This window comes from Mobula birostris, chromosome 14 (assembly GCF_030028105.1).
Source record: "Mobula birostris isolate sMobBir1 chromosome 14, sMobBir1.hap1, whole genome shotgun sequence".
NCBI classification, from domain to species: Eukaryota; Metazoa; Chordata; class Chondrichthyes; order Myliobatiformes; family Myliobatidae; genus Mobula; species Mobula birostris.
The window spans coordinates 78,090,558-78,116,647 of NC_092383.1; the positions used below are offsets into that span (position 1 = coordinate 78,090,558).

Below are 26,090 nucleotides of genomic sequence, written 5' to 3' on the forward strand. Positions count from 1 at the left end.
AATTTAAAGGAACATTAATCTAAAGGGTGAATTTTTCAGTTGGTGCCCTAGAATGAAATGCCAAAGCAAGTGATGAAAACAGCAACATGAAGGTAATCTGGACAGTACTTGAATGTGCCAGGGCATGGGGATAAGAAATTAATACGGGCAAATGGAATTGGAGATGGGCACTGGGGCCAAATGATCCATTTCTATGCTGTACAATGGAGTTGGCCAAGTGAAATGCAGTGGTACTCAGTGGCCACTTTGGAAGGGAGTTAACAAGTGCAGTGAATGCATGTTGAGTACACCTTTGAATTAGCAATGCTATTCATGCAAACCTCCTGTTACAGAAGTGAGTGGGGTTATTTGTTTTTGTGGGTGGAAATGGGTGTTGCATTTCAACCAAACTGAGGGCTTGGCTCATAATTTGAATTCTGCTGGGTGACAATTTCTGCATCCTGATATTCTCTATAGGATAAACAAATGCTGATAATGTGTTCCTTGTCTTTATTTCATGTTGTCAACAAGCAGTGTGATGTTAAATTAATTGCATTTGTCTCTTCTGTCCGCAATCTTTCCATTTTGTACTAAGGTGAAGTATTTCTTGGTGAACAAATGTTTTCCTTGGGTGCTGGTTCTAGTTGTCTTTTACCAATGAAATTGGTGACCTTCAATGAAATTTAATTTGTACAATTGCATAGTATGAATGACTTCAGTTATGCACAGGCCAAACAAGTAAATCACCTCAGACTATTATTGCAGCGGATCTGAGACCCTTCCCAGGCAACTCAGCTAGGATTGATCAGGCCCCAGTTGGTTTTTCCTGTGGATCAAGATAATGAAAACCATGTCACTTTGACTGTTGGGGTGTTAATAAGCAGACAGTGGGAAAATTATCCCTTGTGTTTCTTGATCTTGTTGCTGGAGATTGTCACTTGACCCTGTCATTGTGATCTATCCCACACCTCAGCTGCTTAAATTGCTGTTTTAGGTTATGTAATTGGTAATTATGGGGGCTCATCTTGGCTTCAGCTTGAATAGTTTATCTTTCTACTAGATGGAGTGTAGGGTAGACAAGGGCAAAACATTTGTACTTCTATTTTGTTTGGAGATGCAGTGCAGAATAGGTCCCACCAGCCCTTTTGAGCTTCACTGCCCAGCAATCCCTGCCAACAGATTTAAACCTGATCTAATCACAGAACAATTTACAATTGCCATTTAGAACATAGAATAGTACAGGCCCTTTGGCCCACAATGTGCTGACCCTCAAACCCTGCCTCCCATATAACCCCCACCTTAAATTCCTCCATATACCTGTCTAGTAGTCTCTTAAACTTCACTAGTGTATCTGCCTCCACCACTGACTCAGGCAGTGCATTCCACACACCAACCACTCGAGTTTTATATATGTGTGTGTGTGTATATATATATATATATATATATATATAAATAAATAAAAAAAATCTTCCTCTAATATCCCCCCTTGAACTTCCTGCCCCTTACCTTAAAGCCATGTCCTCTTGTATTGAGCAGTGGTGCCCTGGGGAAGATGTGCTGGCTATCCACTCTATCCATTCCTCTTAATATCTTGTACACCTCTATCATGTCTCCTCTCTGAACCGGGCAGCATCCTGGTAAATCTCCTCTGTACCCTTTCCAATGCTTCCACATCCTTCCTATAGTGAGGCGACCAGAATTGGACACAATACTCCAAGTGTGGCCTAACCAGAGTTTTATAGAGCTGTGTCATTACCTTGTGACTCTTAAACTCTGTCCCTCAGCTTATGAAAGCTAACACCCCATAAGCTTTAACTACCCTGTCTACCTGTGAGGCAACTTTCAGAGATTTGTGGACCTGTACCCCCAGATCCCTCTGCTCCTTCACACTTCCAAGTATCCTGCCATTTACTTTGTACTCTGCCTTGGAGTTTGTCCTTCCAAAGTGTACCACCTCACACTTCTCCAGCTTGAACTCCATCTGCCACTTCTCAGCCCACTTCTGCATCCTATCAATGTCTCTCTGCAATCTTCGACAATCCTCTACACTATCTACACCACCACCAAATTTTTTTTGTCGTCTGCAAATTTGCCAACCCACCCTTTTACCCCCACATCCAGGTCGTTAATAAAAAATCATGAAAAGTAGAGGTCCCAGAACAGATCCTTGTGGGACACCACTAGTCACAACCCTCCAATCTGAATGTACTCCCTCCACCACATACTGGGTTAGCCTACCCAGTATGTCTTTCCACTGTGTAGTAAAGTGGAGGATCCAGAGAAAACCCATGCATTCAATGGGAGGACATGGAGACTCCTTACAGGAAATGCTGGGATTGAACTCCAACTCCCTGAACTGTATAGTGTTGTGCTGTTATGCTACTGTGGTGCCCTTTGGTCACATTTCAAATCTCAGTCATTGGCCTTTGAATAAAGAAAGTAAAGTCTATCAAGTAGGACAGTAGCACTGCTAGTAGCTGCTGTCTTGTACACCCAGGGACCAGACAGTTCAATCCTGATCTCCAGTGCTGAACTTTGCATATGTACCTTATTACCATGTAGGTTTCATCCATATCCTTGATGGGCAGTTGTAAATTTAATTGGCCATAGCAAATTGCTCTTGGTAGGTGAGATGAGAGAGGTGGGAATAAAGTGGGATTAGCGTAGTAGGCATTTGATTACCATTGTAGACAGTGGTCTGAACAACCCATTTCCATGTTTTTGTTTCACAGAGTAACATTTCCAAATTATGTTAAATAGATAACCCACCATATTTAACTTCAAACCTGTGTCATAGTTGCAACTCAAGTTAAAAATCAAAAGGCTGGATATCTGTGGACTGGGTTGAACAACTCTCTGCAGAATGCCTGAATGGTGCAGCACAGAAATGGGGGTCTTTGTATCAATTCATCTAGAGTAACTAAAATAGCTTCCTGTTGTAATACAATTTGCCTGTGTTTGGACTATACTTTTCCTAAGTGTCCATGACTGAACTGTTGTATTTGCCCTTTCCAGTTCTGTTGGTTTATTCCATATTATGCATTTTGTTAACTTGTCCCTTGTATCCTCTTTAAATCTTTCCCCACTCTCCTTAAACCTAGTCCTCTAATTGTAGACTCCCTAACCTGAGGATAATTTACTTCATGCTACTTATTATCTTGTATAACTAAAGGCCCATCTGCTTCTGCAATCTGGTGGGGGGGGGGGGGGGGGGAAGAGTGGTGGAGAATATCCTAAGCTCTCCAGGCTTGCAAACATCCTCATGAATCTATGTGCACCCTTTCCAGTGTTGACATCTTTCCTACAGCTAGGTGAGTAGAACTGTACATGATACTCAGTATGGTCTTGCCAAACTGTACAGCCATAGCATGACATTTCAACACCTATACTTAATGCTGACAATGGTAAATGTGCCAAATGCTGCCTTTATCACCGTTTTATGTACTTGTTCTAGAGCTTTCTGTTGTATGACTCCAAGCCACTTGTATGCAAGTCTACCCTAATTAACTTCCTGAAATAAAAAGTTTGCATTTAGTTAAATTCCATCCTCAATTGCTTGGCCCACTTTTCCAGTGAATATAGATCCTATTGTAATCTTGGATAATCCTTTACCACCCACTTTCTGGTGTCTGCCACATAATTATTAACCATGACACCTACTTATCCAAATCTCTGATAGATGAGCAACAATAGACCAATTTTGATCCCTGTGGCACACTCCTTTTAATCTGTATACCCATGACTGTGTTGCCACCCACAGCTCCAATCTGCTAATTTTGCTGATGACACTACATTGATTGGCCTAATCACAAATAAAAGGCAGCTTACAGCAGTCATCACCATGACTGTGATGTCCAAAAACAAAGGAGCTGGTTGTGGATTGCTGGAGGAATTGACAGGTTGACATTGCCATCAATGAATCTAGGGTTGAGAGGGTGAACAGCTTTGTCTGTTGGCATACACATCACTGAGGATCTCACATGGTCTGTACATACCAGCTGTGTGGTGAAAAAGAAGCACAACAGTGCCTCTTTCAACTCAGTGGAAGTTTTGTACGGGCTCCCAAATCCCAAGGATTTTCTACAGGGACACAATTGAGACCATTCTCACTGGCTGCATCACTGTCTGTCCAAGTCCCTCTGCAGGCTCTGAAAACCTTCCTCACTGTCTGCTACACCTCCAATCTTTGTATCATCAGCAAATTTGCTGATCCAATTTACCACATTATCATCCAGATCATTGATATAGATGACAAGTAACAATGGACCCAGCACTAATCCCTGTGGCACACCACTAGTCACAGGCCTCCACTCCGAGAAGCAATTCTCTACTACCACTCTTTGGCTTCTTCTGTTCAGCCAATGTCTAATCCAATTTACCACCTCCATGTATACCTAGCGACTGAATTTTCCTAACTAACCTCCCATGCGGGACCTTGTCAAAGGCCTTACTGAAGTCCATGTAGACAATATCCACTGCCTTCCCTTCATCCACTTTCCTAGTAACCTCCTCGAAAAACTCCAATAGATTGTGCGTGGTAGGTCATATTTGACCAAAGCCATGTTGACTCTCCCTAATAAGTCCCAGTCTATCCCAGTGCTTGTAGATTCTGTCTCTTAGTACTCCCTCCAATAACTTACCTACTACTGATGTTAAACTTACTGGCCTATAATTTCCCAGATTACTTTTCGATCCTTTTTTAAACAACGGAACAACATGAGCCACTCTCCAATCCAACGGCACCTCACCTGTAGACAGTGACATTTTAAATATTTCTGCCAGGGCCCTTGCAATTTCAACACTAGTCTCCTTCAAGGTCTGAGGGAACACCCTGAAAGGTCCCGGGGATTTATCCACTTTAATTTTCCTCAAGACAGCAAGGACCTCCTCTTTTTCAATCTGTACAGTTTCCATGATCTCACTACTTGTTTCCCTTAATTCCATAGAATTCATGCCAGTTTCCTTAGTAAACACAGATGCAAAAAAACCTATTTAAGATCTCCCCCATTTCCTTTGGTTCTGCACATAGCCGACCACTCTGATCTTCAAGAGGACCAATTTTATCCCTTACAATCCTTCTAATATACCTGTAAAAGCTCTTTGGATTATCCTTCACTTTGACTGCCAAGGCAACCTCATGTCTTTTAGCCCTCCTGATTTTTTAAGTATTTTCTTGCACTTATACTCAAGCACCTTATTTACTCCCTGCTTCCTATACATGTTATACAACTCCCTCCTCTTCTTTATCAGAGTTGCAATATCCCTTGAGAACCAAGGTTCCTTATTCCTATTCACTTTGCTGTTAATCCTGACAGGAACATACAAATTCTGCACTCTCAAAATTTCTGCTTTGAAGGCTTCCCACCTACTGATCACATCCTTGCCAGAGAACAACCTGTCCCAATCCATGCTTTTTAGATCCTTTCTCATTTCTTCAAATTTGGCTGCCTTCCAGTTAAGAACCTCAACCCTCGGACCAGATCTATCTTTGTCCATGATCAAGTTGAAACTAATGGTGTTATGATCACTGGAACCAAAGTGCTCCCCTACACAGACTTCTGTCACTTGTCCTAACTCGTTTCCTAACAGGAGATCCAATATTGCATCCCCTCTAGTCGGTCCCTCTATATATTGATTTAGAAAACTTTCCTGAACACATTTTACAAACTCTAAACCATCTAGACCCCTAACAGTATGGGAGTCCCAATCAATGTATGGAAAATTAAAATCCCCTTCCACCACAACTTTGTTTCCTGCAGTTGCCTGCTATCTCTCTGTGGATTTGCTCTTTCAATTCTCGTTGATTATTGGGTGGTCTGTAATACAATCCCACTAATGTGGCCATACCTTTCCTGTTTCTCAGCTCCACCCATATAAGGACTCAGTAGACAAGCCCTCTAATCTGTCCTGCCTGAGCACTGCTGTAATATTTTCCCTAACAAGCAATGCTACTCCCCCACCTTGCAGCCCTTAAAGCCACCCTCCACTCTGTACAAGTTCTGTTTTTGCTTCCTTTCACAGATGGATGGTAAACAGCCAAATTACCTCAACAACATTAGCCTTGGTCTTGCCCAATCAGGTATTCTCCTTTGCTGTTTAAAACTGACTTTCTCTTGCCATAGATATGCCAATTTTTTTTTGTTTTAAAGCATAGTCTTTGTTAGGAAGTGACTGGCTAGTTAAACTGAATTTCCTTTGCCATTTTGTATAATTTGCTGTCATTCTGTGCAGTACTGATTCTTTCTCAAACACTTAATTTCTCTTAATCAAGGGAAGCAGAATGTTGCAGACTTGAGTAGCAGAGGTAGAACTTTCCTCCTGTACATATTATAGTTGAAGGGGGAAGTGCAAAATCAAGGTCATATGATCTTATTTCCTGCTGTTGTGTAAGCTGGTTTTTATTTGTTACTATGCTCTTAATCTAGTCATTAACTAGTCAATACATACAGCTAAAAGCCTTTACCTCATTGTCTCACCCACCTTCAGTGGAAGAAGCTTGCTTGCCTATCCCCATCTATCTCCCTCATAATTTTGTTTAACACTATCAAATCTCCCTCCAATCTACTTTCTGGGGGATAACACGAGTCCTCAAGTCCTGGCAATTTCCTTGTAAATAAAATTGAAAGAATACAAAGAAAATTTGCATCTTTCCTGTAGGATGACAAAAATTGCAACAATACTCCAAATTAGGCCTCACTGATGTCTTGTACAACTTCAGCTAACATCCCAACTCCTTACTCAATAGTTTCCTTGTCTGCATTAAATTCCATCTGGTTCAGATTCCATACCAGCTTTAAGTAGTCTTTGCTGTCTCCTAAACCCCAATCCTTGAGCCATTGCAAATTTGCTGATCCAGTTGACCAGTTGTCATCTGTATCAAAAATGGACTCAGTACTGATCTCTACAGCACTCTATGAGTCACAGGCCTCCAGGCAGAGAGGCAACCATCTACTGCAGTCTGCTCTCTAGAAATTTGTTCTAAATCTTGTGGCCTGTTGGGTGTTTTACATTATAGCTCAATGTGGTCATGCCTTTCTTCTTCCTCTGTCCCACCCATAAAGCTTCACTTGACGACAACTCTAGTCTGGCCTGATGGAGCACTGCTGACTTTTTCCCTGTCTACTCATGCCATCCCTCCCACTCTCACATCCAAAACAACTGAGGTGACATGTATCTGACATTCAAATATTGCTTTGCAAAGCTCTTTTACATCCTGCCAGCAACCTTAACAGCTTGTCAGTTATTTCCATTGTTTTGGGTTTTCATGCAGCAGTAGCTAGATAAGAAGCCACAGGTCTTTACAACTCATTTGAATTTGTTTATTTATCTCATACATTGAAACATACAGTGGAATGTATTGTTAGCATTAAGAACCAACCCAACCTAACAATATGATGGGAACATTTATTTGGATCAGAAATGTAGGTTGAGTATGAATTTACAAAGGCATTAACTATTCCAGTATAAATGCTAAGCAGTTTTAACACCAACTTGTGTATTTAAGACTGTAACCAAAATATCTTGGACAGTGATATGCAAGAGGGAATTCTAACAAGGCATTTTGAAGTTATGCCAAGTGTTGCAGGGTTGTAACCAATGCAGCCTGTTATTAAAGGTTCGTGCTGTACATAATTAATTCTTTGTGAGGGAAAGGTTGAGTAAGCTAGGGCTTTTCTCTTCAGAGTGAAGCAGCATGAGAGGTGATTTGATACAGTAGATAACAGCACATTCTCTTTCCCAGGGCAGCTAATGGACAATACCAGAGATCATCATTTAAGGGAAAAGTATAGGGGAGATGTTAGAGGTAGTTTTATAAACAGTGGTAAGTACCTGAAACACTTGTATAGGGACATTTAAGGAAGTATTTAAATAGGCATGTAGATTTAAGAAAAATATTGGGTTATGTAGGAGGAAAGGGTCAGATTGATTGTGGAGTAGGTTGAAATAAGTTGGCAGTGTGCTATTCTGTTCCATTCCATATTTACCCAGACTCAAATTATACATTTGGTTTCAAACTTTAAAATATTTTATCTAGTTGGATTTCAGTGATTGAGGTAACATTGGGAAAACTTGCTACTAATGAGCACTGCTGCCATAATTTAAGTACAGTTCCCAAGTAAGCTTTCAAAGCCAAAATGCAGAAATATGGGATTGTATTTGAAAGGGTGGAGAGAAAGCATCTGCAGTGCATTAGAATTGAGCCTTGTTATTTTTTTCAGCACATTAGCTTGCTTTGCACTTTGAGGTTGATTGCTTAAATCAGATTACGCAAACTAACAGTTAAAGTGACTATTTAGTACTTTGAGTAAATGTCCCTGCTACCAAAAATCTTGCCTACACATTTTCAGAAAAAAACAAGATCAGCATAAAAGATCTATCTTGGACAGTGCATGGGTAGTTAAATTGAGCCTTTAGGTAAATTTTCTAAGTTTCTGCTATAATTAGTCTATTAAAAAGCATTAAAGACCTGACAAAGGTAACATGCTTTTTAAAAAGTCTCAGGAATCCTTTGTTTATTTAATTACCAAGCAGACACCTTTTTCAATTCTGACAATGTCCTCAGTTAACTTCAATCCAGCCCTTTCCTGTGACAAGTTTCAGGTAGGAATACAGTCCTCTGGTTGCCGCACACTGACCCTGACTTCTAGATCCTGTAAACTCTTGCCTAGTCAAATTAAACAAATTCAAATGTAAAAACGATCCTTCTGGTCTGTGTAAAACTGCTTAATTTATAAAAAGCACAAACTTCAATTGCATATGACTCAGTTACCAAAATTCAATATGAAACTCATGCAGCCATAGAAAAATACTGGAGAACTACAGTAGCATTAAACTACACAACTCATTGGTAGAAAACGGAAAGTGCACAGGTATGCAATTTATTATTTTTGGTTCAGATTCAATTAAGAATTAGTTTGTATTTAAATATTGTATAAACATTTCCCTAACACAGCATTTCCTTCCATTTTAATCATGTAGGTATCAAGGTACTATCACATCTTGTCCAGTGTCAATTAAACTTCACTCCTCCATTCTGGCTCCAAGTATTGTTGGGCAATGCTGATATCATTAGGATCTCCTGTCAAGTCAAATCAAATGATTAATTTGTTGCACCAATATCCCACTAGTTCAGGGTTGTTCTCCCCCACCACCCCCTGCAACACCCTTTCAGTACTATGAACAGTAGATAAAAATTGTTTCATATAAGAAATCCAATCCAAAAAAACACTACTGCTCACATTTCAAGATAACATCCCACTGGATGGGTCTTGTGTTCTTTCATTATATTGGCTCACCAACTATTTCTAATATAATTATTACACATTTAACACCATTTTTTTTTCCCCACAAGCTTTAAATGAAAGAATGGGTGTTTGCTCCCCATTTGTAAACTCACCAAGTTAAACAGTTTAATTCAGCCTTAGATGTAATTATATCCACAAACTCCAATCTAAGCCTGCACTGTAAGTCATGCTGGCAGTGACGTCTGAATGCCAAGGTATCACCCCATTGTGTTATTGTCCTACAAGCTTCTGAGAGACTACCACCATAGTATCCAATTCAAGAGGCCAGTCTTCATATGGGAACCAGTGATGGTACAACCAGGTATCAGAAGTACAAAACAAATGTGTTCAAAACTCAACTGACACAGTGCAATTCTGTTTATTAGACTGCAACCAACAGTTGGTAATCCGAGGAAGGTTGTTTGTGGAGATACTAGAGGCTGGAATTTTGGAACAAACTGCTGGAAGAAGTTGCGTCAAGATACAGTGGGGAGAGGTAAACTGTTGGGAGGTCAAACTAGATAAGATGATGGGCACGTGGATCCAAGTGGGGAAGGCAGGTGGAAACATTAACCAAGGGAGAAGAAACCTAGCTGGAAAAGTGAGTGAAGTGTGGGGGGGTGGAAATGCTGAATAATGATAGTGTGGAGGGAACACAGGGAGTGTGGATTACTTGGAATTGGCCAATTAATGTCCCAGCCTTTCAATTGTTTATAACTGGACTTCAGATTTTTAAAAATGTAGCTACTTCATAGTAGCCTGGGTCATCACCTGTTGATTCGCTGCCAAGGTTGAGCTGCTCAAGCTGATCAATGAGGCAATTTTCAATATCATCTTCATCTCTGTAGCCAGTGTAACCTTGCTTGACCTTGCAGTGATCTAGGAACCTGGCAATAAAGTGACAGAATCAGTATTTAGTAACCTGAACAATTACTACTTCATAATGCATCTTTAAATTTTTCAAAATCCTGTTCAGACTGTGTCCCTCCCCATCCTTCTATTTCCTCCATGAGGTCTAACTTGTACATCCAACTATTTTTATTCGTGCTACTGCCTGACTATCTGACCCAAGCCTAATAGTTTCAGACTCTGATGTTAATATCTCTGGCTTAGGACAGGAGGGTAAATAGATTGCTGCAGTCAATCTTGCCTTCTATTCATAAATTTTCCTAAATGTGGATAACAAATATCAACATGCAGGGGTAGTCTAATGCTTGATCCAAAGGAAAACAGTCATTCTCCCTGACCTAAATGGAACTAGGTAATTGCACCAGCTATAAATTGGACCAGCCCACTCCATAAACTTTGTTTCAGACTGGACAGAAAGTTCCAAATCAACAGAAGATTCAAGTTCTTCACACTTCTCAAACTCTACTCCATCAAACCCCAAAACCATTTTTCTCCTTTTGTTTATCTGACTTCTGCTTCAATGTATCTACTATTTGACTACAATACCCGGTGCTTGTTTTTTTTTAAAACACTACTTACAATAGAGAAGGATCCATCTCCCAAAATGTGCACCCTGGTTTTGGATCCATCATGTGGGAATATTTCAAGTTTACCCTATTTATATAATTTTAGAGAAGTGTTAAGTTCATTGGTTTTCTACTTTTTGGAGACTACAGTCTGCACTTGGGCATGTACAGCTCTTGAGTCATCGTCATGTGCCATGTCATATGAAGTGGGCAATCATGGTCTTTGACCATAATTGTTCTTGGTAATTTTTTCTACAGAAGTGGTTTGCCATTGCCGTCTTCTGGGCAGTGTCTTTACAGGACAACGACCCCAGCAATTACCAATACCCTTCAGAGATTGTCTTCAGCGATGGTCACGTAACCAGGACTTGCGATATGCACTAGCTGTTCATACAACCATCCACCACCAGCTCCCATGGCTTCACGTGACCCATATCATTTGGGGGCGTGGGGGGGATGGCTAAGCAGGTGCTACACCTTGCCCAAGGGTGACTTCTACCTCCACCCCGTGCCCCGAAGCTCAGGCGTAGAACCCAATTTTTTTTTTCTTTCTTAACAGCACTTAATGTATATTAGCGGCATTGAGGATGCCCCAGCCTCCTTCAAGGAATGCTTTTTATGAGATTGTTTACAAGGCTAACTTAGCTATGTGGTTGAAATGCAACTCTCAAAGAACTGACTTGAATTATCAGAAGAAATCAATACAGGCATTGTTCAACTGGGGTTGAATAGCCTCCTCCCTTCCACAGGTTTCCTAACATGTTTTGTAGCGTCTTACTGATATGCTCCCCGTCAGCGTCTGGCCAATAAAATAGATTGTCAATGTGTCCAAAGTTTTCCATATGGTAAACTTTCACTTAAAATGTAAATAACTGCCACCCTCTCAATATTCTATCTAGGGTATTTCCAGTATTTTGGAAACTTATTTTCAATTCCCTGAAATCCCTGTATAATCCAGACTGTTGGAGTCCTCAGCAATACCACTAGCCCCACCTAGGAGCAACTTCTGGAAAATTACAAGAACAGACACGACAGCAAAACAGGCGTCACCACCAGCACCAAGCCACCCACCTGTTCCAGTTTGGGTCCTTGGTTAGGATTATAGGATTTCCAATCACTATCAACAGCGCCTTTGCTCTGGTCAGTGCAACATTAAATCGCTGTTGAGAAGAACAAGGAAGATTACTCAGATTCATTCATGTTTTTACATTATTTAAAGCACCATAATAATACAACCGTTTACGGGGGAGGGGGTAGTGGAAGGCAAGAGAATGAGGGAAGTAGAAGAGCACAACAGCCTTTCAGCCTGCTGTCTGTATCAACTGTGGTATCAACCTAATCCTATCTTACTGCACATGATCTATATCCTTCCTACTCTTGTGCCTGTCAAAATGCCTTTTAAATGTCACTATCATAACAGCTTCTACCACCTCTGTTGGTAGCACTTTAGTCATCTACCACTGAATATTTGACATTTCAACCACATGAAATCTAAACTACACCTTTTCCAATCTTGCAGATTTCTATCAGCTCAACACCCCACCCTCCAATCTCTGATGTTCCAGAGGAGGGGAAAAAATCCAAGTATGTCTAACCTTACAGCTAATACAAATGTGATTAGGTAGGTTGAGAAAAAAAGTTGGCATGGATGTGGTGAACCATGGGGCCTACTTCTACGCAGTACAACTCTACAAAGGCTCTTGAATTCTTGCTTAGTGGACAGCTGAAGTGTTCCACTGCCTCAAGACTAATGTACATGGATAATCTGCCTTCAATTATGCAGGGGATCTGTTTTAAGTTAAAGTGTTAAACCAAAGCCCTGTTAAACGAAAAAAAGCTGCAGAGGGTTGTAAATTTAGTCGGCTCCATCAGAGGTCAAACTAGCCAGGACATCTTCAAGGAGCAGTGTCTCAGAAAGGCAGCATCCATTATTCAGGACCTCCAGCACCCAGGGCATACCCTTTTCTCACTGTTACCATCAGGTAGGAGGTACAGAAGCCTGAAGGCACACACTCAGCGATTCAGGAACAGCTTCTTCCCCTCTGCCATCTGATTCCTAAATGGAAATTGAACCCTTGAACACTACATCACTTTTTTAATATATATTTGTTTTTTGCATGATTTTCAATGTATTCAATATACACATACAGTAATTGATTTTTTATTTTTTTTCTTTATTATGTATTGCATTGAACTGCTGCTAAATTAACAAAGTTCACGACACCTCAGTGCCAATAAACCTGATTCTGTCTGCTCAGGATTTCACGGTACAATCAGAAGTGAAGCATAGAGTACCACTGGCTAATACTGAGCCCCCAACCAATACCCAAAGCTGGATTATGTAGATATTCATAAAATGAACATCTGTCTACACTTCAATAGTATTAAATTGACTCTAGAAAGCTTCAGAACTTTCTAATGGCAACTTTCTTTTCCTTTTGTATGACACTTCAGATTATTTCAGATTGACCAGAATTTAGGAGTGGTTAGTGTGAAAAGAATTGTCATTACTGTTATACAGCACAGAAACAAGCCATTTGGGCCAACTTGTATCTGCTGACAAAGTCACTCAACGGAGCTAGTCCCATTTACCAGTTTTGGCCGAAATCAGTCTAAAACTTTCTTATCCTGCCTACAGGAATGATGTAAATAAGGTTGTCACTAAAATCACTCAAGTTTCTACAGATGTACTGTAGAGAGCATTCTAACTAGCTGCATAACTGTCTGGTGTGGAGGGGTCGACTGCACGGTACTGAAGCAAGCTGCAGAGAGGTGTAAAACTAGTCAGCTCCATCATGGGCCCTAGCCTCCGTAGTACCGAAGACATCTTCAAGGAGCAGTGACGCTAAAAGGCATCCATCATTAAAGACCCCATCACCTAGGACATGACCTCTTCTCATTGCTACCAGCAGGAAAGAGGTACAGAAGCCTGAAGGCACACACTCAGTGATTCAGGAAGAGCTGCTTCTCTGCCATCTGATTTCTGAATGGACATTGAACCCATGAACACTACCTCACTACAGTTTTTCTTCCCCCCACTACTTATTTAACTAATATATATATATATATATCTACTGCGATTGTTTTTCTCTTATGTATTGCATTGTACTGCTGCCAGAAAGTTAATAAATTTCACGACATGTCTGATTTTGAAAATGTACAGGGAAATTTTACAAGGATGTCAGAGGACTGAGCTATAAAGAAAGATTGAATAGGTTGGGACTTTATTCCTTGGAATGTAGAAGACTAAAGGTTTGATAGAGGAATACAAAATTATGAAGGGTATGGATTGGGTAAATGCAAGCAGGCTTTTTCCACTGAGGTGGGGTGGGACTACAACTAGAAGTCATGGTGTAAGGGTGAAAGGTGAGAAGTTTAAGGGAAATATGAGGGTAAGTTTTTTCACTTGGAAGGTGGTGAGTGTGGACTGAGCTACCAGCACAAGTGGTAGATGTGGGAATGATTTAAATGTTTAAGAGAATTTTGAATAGGTACACAGATGGTAGGGGTATGGAGGGCCATGGCCCCAGTGCAGGTCGATGAGAGTAGGAAGTTTAAATAGTTTAAAATGGACAAGATGAGCCGAACAGCCTTTTTCTGTGCTGTACTTTTTCTATGACTGTACTTGTCTGAGTGTCTTTTAAAGGTCGTAATTGTACCTGCCTGTACCACCGGCAGCCCATTCACCACCCCCTGCGTGTAAATGTCACTCCTCAGGTTCCTTTTAAATCTTTCTACTCTTGCCTTAAATCTATGTCCTCCAAGTTTAGACTCCCTTACTCTGGGAAAAGAGTTGGCTATTCACATCCCTCATAATACAAAGTCTGAGGTCACCCTTCATCCCCCACATTCCAGAGAAAAAAGGCTAAGCCCATCTAGCCTCTCCTTATAACTCAAACCTCTAGTCCTGGTAACATCCTCCTAAATCTTTCTTGCACCCTTTCTATTTTAATGGCATCCTTTCCATAGCAGGGTGACCAGAACTGTATGCAATTCTCCAAATGTGGCCTTAGTAAATGTTGTGAGGTATTAAAATTGGACTGAATTATAAGAGCTGGATGACAGAAAGTGGTGTCAATTTACCTTTGGGTTTTTGAGGAATCCTAGATTGAAATCTTCATCCATCTGTAGGTAGTTTGAGCTGCTTCGGACAGTGGAGATGATGATTACCTTCCGTTCTTGTCCCTGAAACTCCTCGACTGATCCTACCTAATGAAATGCAAGTGTATGAAAATACCAACACACCACTGAAATTGTTCCTGCTCAGCCCAAGCACCCACTGATACGCCACACAGGAGAGACAGCAGATGCTAGAAATCTTGAGCAATGCACACAAAATGCTGGAGGAACTCAGCAAGGTGGACAGTAGTTATGGAGGGAGATAAACAGTTGACATTTTGGGTCAAGACCCTTCATTAGGACTAGACAGGGAAGTAGCAGAAGCCAAAATAAGGTGGGGGGGAGTGGTAAGAGTAGAAGCTGATAATTCTTCACAAGAGTTTAAAAACACTGACTCACAGAGGAGATTTCATGACAGGTGTACAAAAACTTAATCCAGAGGGACAACACATTAAAAAATGCTGGAGGAACACAGCAGGTCAGGCAGCAGTCCTGATGAAGAGTGTTGGCCCAAAATATCAACTCTATTCGTTTCCATAGATGCTACCCGACCAGCATTTTGTGCATGTTGTTCCGGATTTCCAACATCGTCAGAATCTCTTGTTTATCCAGAAAGGCAGGCAGGTTTTGATGAGATAGGAAATATTAGGGCAGGAGTTCCTGAAATAAGACCCTTGCCAGCCATACTATTACTGCTATTAAACTCAAGTATGACCAAGAGACAATAATGCAAGCTTCCAGGATTGAAGGGTTGCATCCACAAAGAGATTTGAAAACATTGAGAAGTTTTTAAATTGAGCTATTTATCTGGGAGCAGATGAGACAGCACTGGCAACAAGTAATCACCAACTCATATCTATTTGCAAACACAATGTGAACAAAATTTCAGATAGTAAGGAAAGGCAGAAGCAGGGAGAGAGGACAATGTTAGCATACACTATAGGCAAAACATACCTTCAACTCCTTGATGTCATTCATTGCTTTCAGCTCTCTGTCCACTTCATTTATTGCTTTTCTGATCTTTTCCACCTGTGGGAAAGGGAGAAGCAAATCAAAAATGCACTACTCAGAGTTCCCTCCATTGATCACACTCTGCCATTCAATCAGACCATGCCCAATTTGCATTGCTTAGTTCTTAAATCTACACATCTTAGTATCCCCTTCTATTAAAAGGAGTTGAAAAATTTCTTAGATGATCTTGACCTTTGGGGATGGGGTGGTCTGCACAATTGACTTCAGCATTCAACACCATAACTCCCTCCAGGCTCAACAAGAAGCTCAGAGACCTCAGGCTTCACCCTGTCTTGTGTAGCTGGATCCTGGATTTCTTGTGTCAGATCGCCAACAGCTGGTAAGAGTGGGCTCCTTCACCTCTGCCCCTCAACACAAGTGCCCCTCAGGGCTGTGTACTAAGACCCCCTTTTACTCTCTACATACCCATGACTGTGTTGCCACCCTCAGCTCCAATCTGCTAATTTGCTCATGACACTACACAGATTGGCCTAATCTCAAATAATAATGAGGCAGCCTACAGAGAGGGCGTCATCACCCTGACACAGTGGTGTCAAGAAAACAACCTCTCCCTCAAAGTCACAAAAACAAAGGAGCTGGTTGTGGACTACAAGAGGAATAGAGACAGACTAACCCCTATACACATCAATGGATCAGGGGTGGAGAGGATGAACAACTTCAAGTTTCTTGGCATAAACATTACCAAGGATCTCACGTGGTCTGTACATACCGGCTGTGTGGTAAAAAAGGCACAACAGCGCCTCTTTCACCTCAGGTGATTGAAGAAGTTTGGTATGGCCCCCCGAATTCTATGAACTTTTCTATTAGGATACAATTGTGAGCATCCTGACTGGCTGCATCACTGCCTGGTATGGGAACTGTACTTCCCTCAATTGTAGGACCCTGCAGAGAGTGGTGCAGACAGCCCAGCGCATCTGTAGATGTGAACTTCCCACTATTCAGGACATTTACAAAGGCAGGTTTGTTAAAAGGGCCCGAAAGATCATTGGAGATCCGAGTCACCCCAACCACAAACTGTTCCAGCTGCTACCATCCAGGAAACGTTACCGCTGTATAAAAGCCAGGACCAACAGGCTCCGGGACAGCTTCTTCCACCAGGCCATCAGACTACTTAATTCACGTTGATGCAACTATATTATATAGATGCAACTATGTTATATAGATTATCCTGTTGTACATACTGTTTATTATAAATTACTATCATTGCACATTTGAAAGGAGATGTAACAAAGATTTTTACTCCTCCTGTATATGAAGGATGTAAGTAATAAATTCAATTCCATTCCATTCAATTCCTTAAGGCTTAGGGACGGAGAGGAGGTGCTGTCAATAGGAAGAAGGGATATTTAAGTAAGTTCCCTACAACTTTCCAGCATCTCACCCACAACCCTTCTTCATACCCAATACTTCTCTAACCCTCAGCCTCTTGCACACGACATCAGCACATTTCAGTCCATCTCTGGCAATTGCCTTTGGTCACATTGGCTACATTTTATTGATATTATATATGGATAGCTTAGATAGGCACCTCGGTCAGTAGGGATGAGTTGTGCCAAAGAGCGACTTTCTGTGCTGAATTTCTAAGATATCCATCCACCAAACCACCTCAGGTCAAGCTTTTAGTTACTGCTCTCTGTATCCTCCAAAGACTTGTACTTCAGAAGCACCTCTCTATTGTTCTGACTCCAAACTAGTCATTACATCGCTGACGTGCCGTGACATTTTGTTCAATTTTGAAAAGCTGCTTTTTTTAAAAAAGGTAATTGAGAAAAGAACAAGGGTGGGAGTTCAGAACATGTTGTCTGGTGATCTGGTCTCCAGTTTCTTAAAGAACGGTGGAAGCAGACTGATAACTTAAAATGTAATTAGATACTTAAAGGTAGTATTTAGGGTGGTTGTGGTGAGAAAGGGCAGGGGAGTGGACAGTTCTGAGATTTGTAAAACCTGTTGGGATTAGAGCAGGGGTTCTGCACCTGGAGTCCACAGACAGCTCACCTTAATGGCAAGGCTTCATGGCATAAAACAAAGTTGGGAACCCCTGGATTAGAAATAAGAGGACGACGCAGAGGATCCCATGATTCAGATACTCTGAACAGGTGGAGAGAATTCAGGTAGAGGCAATGATTTTTACTTGTTTGTGGTGGAAGCATTGGGTGGAGGAATGCTAGAGACGATGGATCAAAAACTTGAGGGAAGTTGTTGCCGTGAAGCTGATGCAAGTGAAAACAGTGGTTGGGGATCTGTCAAGTTTGTCCTTGCATTTCCTCTGGAAGTTATTTATCAACATCGCACTGAAAGTGGAATTTCCAAACCTGTTTCCTGTAAGGAGTAATCACTCCAATTTCTTTTGGCGAAATCTTGGCAAGACCTTTCTTTCCCTGGTTGGTCAGAAGGCTTTTGAGGTAGAACAGCACTTGATCAATCTCGTCAACATTGAAGAAGGATGGGCTCTTCTCTTCTCTCTCATCTTGTCCAAGAACTCCATGGAAGATTATGGGGAAATTCTAGAATTCCAAAGCATTCAATATCAGGATCTTGATCACTGCTTAATACACAGAGATTGAAATTGATATGTTCAGTCACTAATTTGCACTCCTCCCCCAACCTCAAAATGATTAGTCTTTGAACACATTGATTTGCACTCACGTTTGAGAAATAGAATGATTAAAAACAATGAAAGTGCATGGAAGGCTATCAATTCTGTCATCTGGTTCACCACTGCTGGTCTATAGATCACTCTAGTCCTCATCAATGTCAGCTATTTCATAACTGCTCTGAGTGATCCTGATACACTGCTGCCTCAAACTATTTAGTGCGCAAGGGCCCAATCACTACAGGACCTCCTCTAAAAGTTGATAGGCAATAAATGCCAGCATCACCCACTTGTCAAAAATTTGGAAAGCGCGCACCTCCACCATGACATAACCATTGCCTGTAGAGTGGCCTCTGAGTAGAGGGAGTGATTTTAATTTTAATTTAAAAAGTTTTACACTAGAACAGAAGGATGATTTAATAGGAAGCACTTTTTGCATGGAATAGGAATGGTGAAAAATCATCCAACAGACCACTAAAATGATTGAAATAGATTTTTTTTTCCCCCTCCAAGTTGGAGTTTGATGCTGAGGAAGAAGATGATTGAGGAGAAAGAGTTCTAAAGTGGAAGACACAAATTGGTTATGCAATAATCAAAGGATTCAAGAGAAATTTATGTCCTTAGACAGTTTAATGTAGTAGTCATAACTTAGATATATTTAAAGGTGAATCTAAGTAAATAAATAGAATAATATGAATTTATCAAGGAGTAGAAAGAGACTCGCATAATCAGCACTTGAGTAACTGGGCCTGATTCTGTAGCATGTGGTTAATGTAATTCAAAAATGTTTCTGGAGATAAAGAGAAGCGACCATGGAGTGGAAATAAGATATGTAGGTAAAGCAAGAAATGCAAGATACCAAAACTCACATTTTGGAAACCCTTGCATTGTAGAAGGAAACGGTGACGTAGAGCAAGGGGTTTCCTTGTCCCATTGGGCTGCTCACACACGACTGGGATGTAACGGAACGAGGATGCAAACATTTAAACGGCAGTGCACAGGATGGCGAATATGCAGATGGAGCAGACATTTCAGACAGGCACAGCAGGCACACTGCAACAACCCCTGATGCAGGTACTCCTTAAACTGATCTGGAAGATAATCCATCAACGGGTCTAAATCCCAGAACTTCACACAACATTGGTGGAATACTGTACCTTCACCACAAGAGAAGCCCCAAACTTAGCTGATGTGTAGTGCAAGTAACTAAGCACTGTCAAACAAGCTTACCTGCATTGGCAAATGTTCCCACTGGCAGTAGGAGTTGCTGATTATTGGATCAGCATGATTCTGAAGCTCTTCTTCATAGAACAATTCATTAGGAATCTTGAGAATCTCAGGATGGGACCTAATAAACACAGCAACCACAAACACTACTGCAAATAGTCTGTCGTACTGCCAGACCTCTCATTCATTTGGAAATCAAAACATGAGAGAGGCCATTTGCCCCAACAGGTTATGAGTCTGGTAAAGAGAAAGGGGAAGTACACACTTAACCCAATTCAATATACATGTCTGTTCCTCTGTGTTCATCTAACAGGGGCTCCCAACTGAGAATCCACAGACCCTTCATCAGTGATAGGGGTCTGTGGCATAAAAAAGGTTGGGAACCCCGATCCAGTAGATGATCCAATCAAGAGGAAGCAGTATAACCCCGTGACATTTTCACCATTCGGTTATATCATGGCTGACAGCAAGTAATACAGTCCTCTAAACACAAATTCTGCTGAGCTCATGCTCTAGCATTGAGCACCCCCGTGAGCCACGTTGAAGAGCAATGTGTGCAGATGCTGGAAATCTGAAATGGATTCCTGACTTCCTCATCAGTGCAGATTGGTGATAACGTCTCCTAGCTGACAATCAACACAAGTTCAGTTCCACTATCTGAAGGGAGTTTGTAAGTTCTCCCCGTGACCATACGAGTCTCCTCCCACATTCCATACATGTATGCATGGGTGTAATTGGATGGTACAGGCTCATTGTGTTAGGAAGGCCTGTTACCGTGCTGTATCTCTAAATAAAACTAAATACATCGGAACTGATGGGTCTGATCAAAACAAGCAAACGAGAAAGGGCAGGTTATCTGAAATTCCTGAGTTAACTAAAACTGCTAGGGCTACAGCAGGGCAAGATGGAAGTAATACACACACAATGCTCCTGATGAAGGGTTTGAGCCCGAAACGTCGACTGTACCCTTTTCCATAGGTGCTGCCTGGCCTGCTGAGTTCCTCCAGCATTTTGTGTGTGTTACTTTAGAGCTGCAGCACCTGCAGATATTCTCTTGTTTCTGAAAGCAAGAAGGAAGATGAGTTGCTGTTCCCGGACCTCGCGTTGGGTTTGTTGAAATGTTGTGTGAGGCAGAAAACAGGTCACAACGGGTGCAGGATGGATAATTGAAGTCTGCAAAGGTCATGGTCGTGCTAGCAGACTGAATGGGGGCATTCTGTAAAGCAGCCAATCATCCGCATTTGACTTGTCAAATGGAACTGAGCACCTAAGAAATGTAGTGCACCAAATGGAAACAAGTGCAAATGAATCTCTGCTTCACCAAATGGGCCACTGGCTGACACAAGGTAAAAGGGCAGGGATTGATTGCATCTCCTGCTGTTACAAGGGAACCTGCTGCAAGAAATGCATTGAATGACTTAAAACAAGGAGTCACTGGGGAAGGGTCTCCTCAGAGTGTTGGGAGAGAAAGAAGAACGTCCAGCGATAGAATCACAGCTGACAGAAATCAGAGGGCAATCTACAGACGAGGAACCTGAGGGCTGGAAGGAGAGAGGGAGAGGGGTTGAGCAGAAGTGTGGGAAATGGAGGAGATATAAAGGGAAGCCACGACCGAGAAAACAATGTGCACTGGGTGCAGAAAGTCTGGTCAATGGAAGAGATACTATAGATATAAAATTGGAGAGTGGAAAGAAGTCCTTGCAGGAAGCAGGAAGTATAGTTAAGATTACTGTGGATGTCTGGCTGCACATAATGGATATTGGTCACTAAGCCCTGTCAAGGGAAAAATAGACAAGGGAAGTGGAGAGGTTTCTCAGGTTGCTCGCAATGACTTCCCACCTTAAAATCTGATTACCATCATGTATTTCAATAAAAGTGAGTAGCAAGATCTTCTCAAACATGCCCGTCACTCTTCAAACAAGAACCACTGAACAGTGCACTCTACAGCCCTTACAAAGGGAAGAAAACTGACTCGAGGGGGATTTCACCTTCCTCTACCAACAACAGGTAAAATACAGCATTCACCTTAAGACTTTCAGAGTCTTGCTTCTTCTCCATATGGTTTCTACCTCCCAGACCTAATAAAGTAACCATCTCCCCAAAGGAACTGTCCAATTTCAAGTCCCTGGCTGAGCCACAGATGACCACAGGAAGCGAATAAACAAGGATGACAATTCTCATTTGACTGTGACCCCAACTTGTGACCAAGATCTTGGGAACTCAGGAGAATCCACTGCCAAAGACTCATCCCTTCCAGGCGAGGCCATTCAATCAGACTGTGGTCCAGCTATACTGCTTTTTCCCCAGTTTGTGGCACTTGCTGCAGGCAATCCAAACTCGGTACCATCCTCCACTCAACTCAGTCCTGCAGGCATTACAATCTGCTCCCTCAACACTCCCCCAGGAACTATTCCTCCACCTCAAAGGTATATTCCAAAAAGCAACAGGAAGCCTTACTTCCTGGAGTCATGGGTCATTTTCATCCTAGAAAACATTAATTAATTATACAAGGGAGTAACTTTAGCAAAGCACCAATTTCCACACGTGATCCTTTTCAAGTTGGGTTGCAAGCTCCTTCAGCCCAAATTTGGGCAGGGGCAAAGTCTGAAAGATTCAGGTTCCGATTAATTTATTTACCACATGTACATCAAAACATACAGGGAAATGAGTCTTTGTGATAAAGCCAACATAACCCAAGGGCATGCTGAGGGCAGCCCGCAAAGATTGCCACATATTCTGGAGCCAACGTAGCGTGACCACAATGCTCGGCAGAATAACGCAGAGCACAAGCAACAAAACAACAGCTCTCCTTCTCCCTTCCACCCACACACACACTCACACTGTCCAACATCTACAATCATAGTCCCAATGTCAAAATAATATGCCTATAGAACAGCTGTAGAGCTTTCCTGAAAGAAAAAAAGTTGAGGAGAAAGATTAGCAAAAATATATACAAATTACTAGTAAAATACGGAGGAGAGGTGGCGAGCAGGAGACACTGCTTTTATGTACTGCTCACTCTGCTTAAATAGCCCACAAAATAAAAACCCATGGCCAGAAGGCACATTCTTCAAACAGTGATCACTTGGGTGAACCACCAGAAAGCAAAGAAAACCATTTTCCAAGCCATGGAAGGGAAGAGGTTAGTACAGAATGAAGCTGAGACACCACAGGACTAGTCAGAGGATCACGGGCCAAGGCTTTCTAGATATGACCTGAGCAGGTCTCACCTGTAATTACGAAGAAGCTTTGTTACAAAAGTTTGGTTGTAAGATCCACTGTCTGGATCCTTCTGGTAAAGAGCATTCCCATTCATCAGCCGCTCCAGCAAAGACAATTCTGAAAGACACCATGAGTAAATGTCACTTGGACAATGAAGCAGACGTCCTAATAAACAGAAGAATATGGCCGAAAAATACCATGTGAATGAAATTTATTTTTCTCTCAAGAGATGAAACACTTTTCAAAACAGTTATTTCTGTATTTGAATTGCTCCAGAATGTTGTCCCAACTGTCTCCTTCCAGCTCCACATTCCTCAAATCTCCACACTCTTCCAGCGCAAAATACACTTCTTTCATCCCATCACTGGTTTGCAAAGTCTACATCTCCCCATTCATTTCCCTTCCTTTAAAACTCTAACTACGGGCCACCTTTTGTAATGTGCATCATGTATCTGTTTGTGGCCAATTATGCCATAAAGAATCTTGGAAAAAATTACAACGCTCATCACACTAAAATAAATGGCAAACAACTAACATGGCCATTAGGAGGAGCCAGAGAGCTACAACAATATTCCCTGCCTCTCATCAGTGATCAAACTAAAACACGAGGAAATCTGCAGATGCTGGAATTTCAAGCAACACACATAAAAGTTGCTGGTGAATGCAGCAGGCCAGGCAGCATCTCTAGGAAGAGGTACAGTTGACGTTTCAGGCCGAGACCCTTCGTCAGGGCTAACTGAAAGAAGAGCTAGTAAGAGATTTGAAAGTGGGAGGGGGAGGGGAAAATCCGAAATGATAGGAGAAGACAGGAGGGGGAGGGATGGAGCCAAGAGCTGGACAGGTGATTGGCAAAAGGGAAATGAGAGGATCATGGGACAGGAGGCCTAGAGGAAAAGAAAAGGGGGAGGGAGGAAGCCCAGAGGATGGGCAAGGGGTATAGTGAGAGGGGTGTTCCCAATGCAGCAAGACCCGATGCAGACTGGGAGATCGCTTCGCTGAACACCTATGCTCTGTCCGCCAGAGAAAGCAGGATCTCCCAGCGGCCACACATTTTAATTCCACATCCCATTCCCATTCTGATATGTCTATCCACGGCCTCCTCTACTGTAAAGATGAAGCCACACTCAGGTTGGAGGAACAACACCTTATATTCTGTCTGGGTAGCCTCCAACCTAATGGCATGAACATTGACTTCTCAAACTTCTGCTAATGCCCCACCTCCCCCTCATACCCCATCTGTTATTTATTTATATACACACATTCTTTTTTTCTCTCCTTTTTCTCCCTCTGTCCCTCTCACTACACCCCTTGCCCATCCTCTGGGCTTCCCCCCTCCCCCTTTTCTTTCTCCCTGGGCCTCCTGTCCCATGATCCTCTCATATCCCTCTTGCCAATCACCTGTCCAGCTCTTGGCTCCATCCCTCCCCCTCCTGTCTTCTCCTATCATTTTGGATCTCCCCCTCCCCCTCCCACTTTCAAATCTCTTACTAGCTCTTCTTTCAGTTAGTCCTGACGAAGGGTCTCGGCCTGAAACGTCGACTGTACCTCTTCCTAGAGATGCTGCCTGGCCTGCTGCGTTCACCAGTGATCAAACTAAGATAGCTGGGAGGTTCATAATCATCACATTACAGGTTGAGTTGTGGCAAGGAAGACAAATGCAACGTTGGCATTCATTTCGAGAGGAATGGAATTAAAAAAAGAATGTAATGGTGAGGCTTTACAAGATATTGGTCAGACTGCATGGAATATTGTTACTGGTTTTGAGCTCTTTATCTAAGAACGGGTATGTTGGCATTGGAGAGGGCCCACAGGAGGTTCACAAGAATTATTCCAGGAATTAAAAGGGTATGAGAAGAATTTGATGTGTTTGGGCCTATGCTTGTTAGGGTTTAGAAGAATGAGGGGGGATCTCATTGAAATGTATCAAACATTGAAAGGTCTAGATAGAGTGGAGGTGCAGAGAAGATTTCCTGTAGGGGGAGTCTAGGACCAGATGGTACAGCTTCAGAATACAAGGACATCCCTTGAGGAAGGAACTTCTTTCGCCAGAGGATGGTGAATCTGTGGAATTCATTGCTACTGAAGGCTGTGAAGGACAAGTCATATATTTAAAGCAGACATTGATAGGTTCTTAATTAGTAAGGGAGTCAAAAGTTACAGGGAGAAGGCAGGAGAATGGGGTTGAGAGGGTTAATAAATCAGCCATGATGGAATGGTGGAGCAGACTCAAGGGGCCGAATGGCTTAATTCTGCTCCTATAACTTAAGATCTTATTCAGAAGATTAACTACAACTCATTACTTAAGAGTGATGACAGCGGGAGCACATCAAAGTGCAGTTATTATCAATGAATGTATAAATTGTACAAGCTTGAGATTTGTTTGCTTAACAGGCAGTCGCAAAGCAAGGAACCCGAAAGAACCCAACTGAAAAAAAAGACCAACCCCCAGTACCCACAGAGAAAGAGAAAACAATACAAATCATGCAAACGATAGAAGCGAGCAACGACAACAGCATTCCAAACCAAATTGAGCCCTTAAATCCAAATCGCTGGAGCTGCTCGGAGTAGGCCAGAAGCCTCAGCATTCAGTTCATCATATTGGCGGGGCAAGCCGCCACATAGTTCACGGCCACAAAGCACAGCAGCAAGGGGCAGTCTCACAGCCGTAGTCCCATGAAAAGAGAAGCCCCCACACCATCTGAGCCAGCGTTTGAATTGTCCGACCCTCGCACTAGGAACTAGACCCCGCCATGGCGAATCACTCCAGGCCTAGATTTCGCTGCCAGAGACGCCATTCTCAAATCTCTCCAAATCAGGACTTCTGCTTAATGACTGCACCCTGTAATTTTATGTGACTGTACTGTGTGCAGCTGTTGTTACTGGGTTTTGCATCTTGGCCCTGGGGGAACACTGTACCATTTGGCTGTATTCATGTGTACGGTCGAATGAAAACTAAACTTGAACTCTAAAAACAACCAGGATTGAAAACCAGCCAATGTGTTCACCGATAGTGACAGGAGTGTATGAATTTTGTACATCAGGAGCTGTGTATGCAATGTACTTGTGGAATATGTGCAAGCCCCCCATGTTAGAAATTTACAGTGTACAGCAGTCCAAATATCCCAAAGAATGAGTAATGATGGTAAAGAATTTGAGAAT

At 42.1% G+C, this 26,090-nt stretch overlaps 1 protein-coding gene across 2 annotated transcripts in view; it reads right to left on the reverse strand.

The window, feature by feature from the left end:
• Positions 1-7,284: 7,284 nt before the first annotated feature.
• The window catches only part of LOC140209999 (putative helicase MOV-10), a 77,298-nt gene continuing 58,492 nt past the window's right edge, over positions 7,285-26,090 (reverse strand). For both annotated transcript variants that reach the window (XM_072278720.1, XM_072278719.1), the window contains exons 15-22: positions 22,940-23,048; positions 19,713-19,830; positions 18,202-18,393; positions 15,812-15,886; positions 14,822-14,947; positions 11,810-11,898; positions 10,035-10,150; positions 7,285-9,058 (exon numbers count right to left, since the gene is read on the reverse strand). In XM_072278720.1, the coding sequence (XP_072134821.1) occupies positions 8,994-9,058; positions 10,035-10,150; positions 11,810-11,898; positions 14,822-14,947; positions 15,812-15,886; positions 18,202-18,393; positions 19,713-19,830; positions 22,940-23,048 (890 nt within the window). In that variant the 3' untranslated portion in view covers positions 7,285-8,993. The remainder of the gene's footprint in view (positions 9,059-10,034; positions 10,151-11,809; positions 11,899-14,821; positions 14,948-15,811; positions 15,887-18,201; positions 18,394-19,712; positions 19,831-22,939; positions 23,049-26,090) is intronic.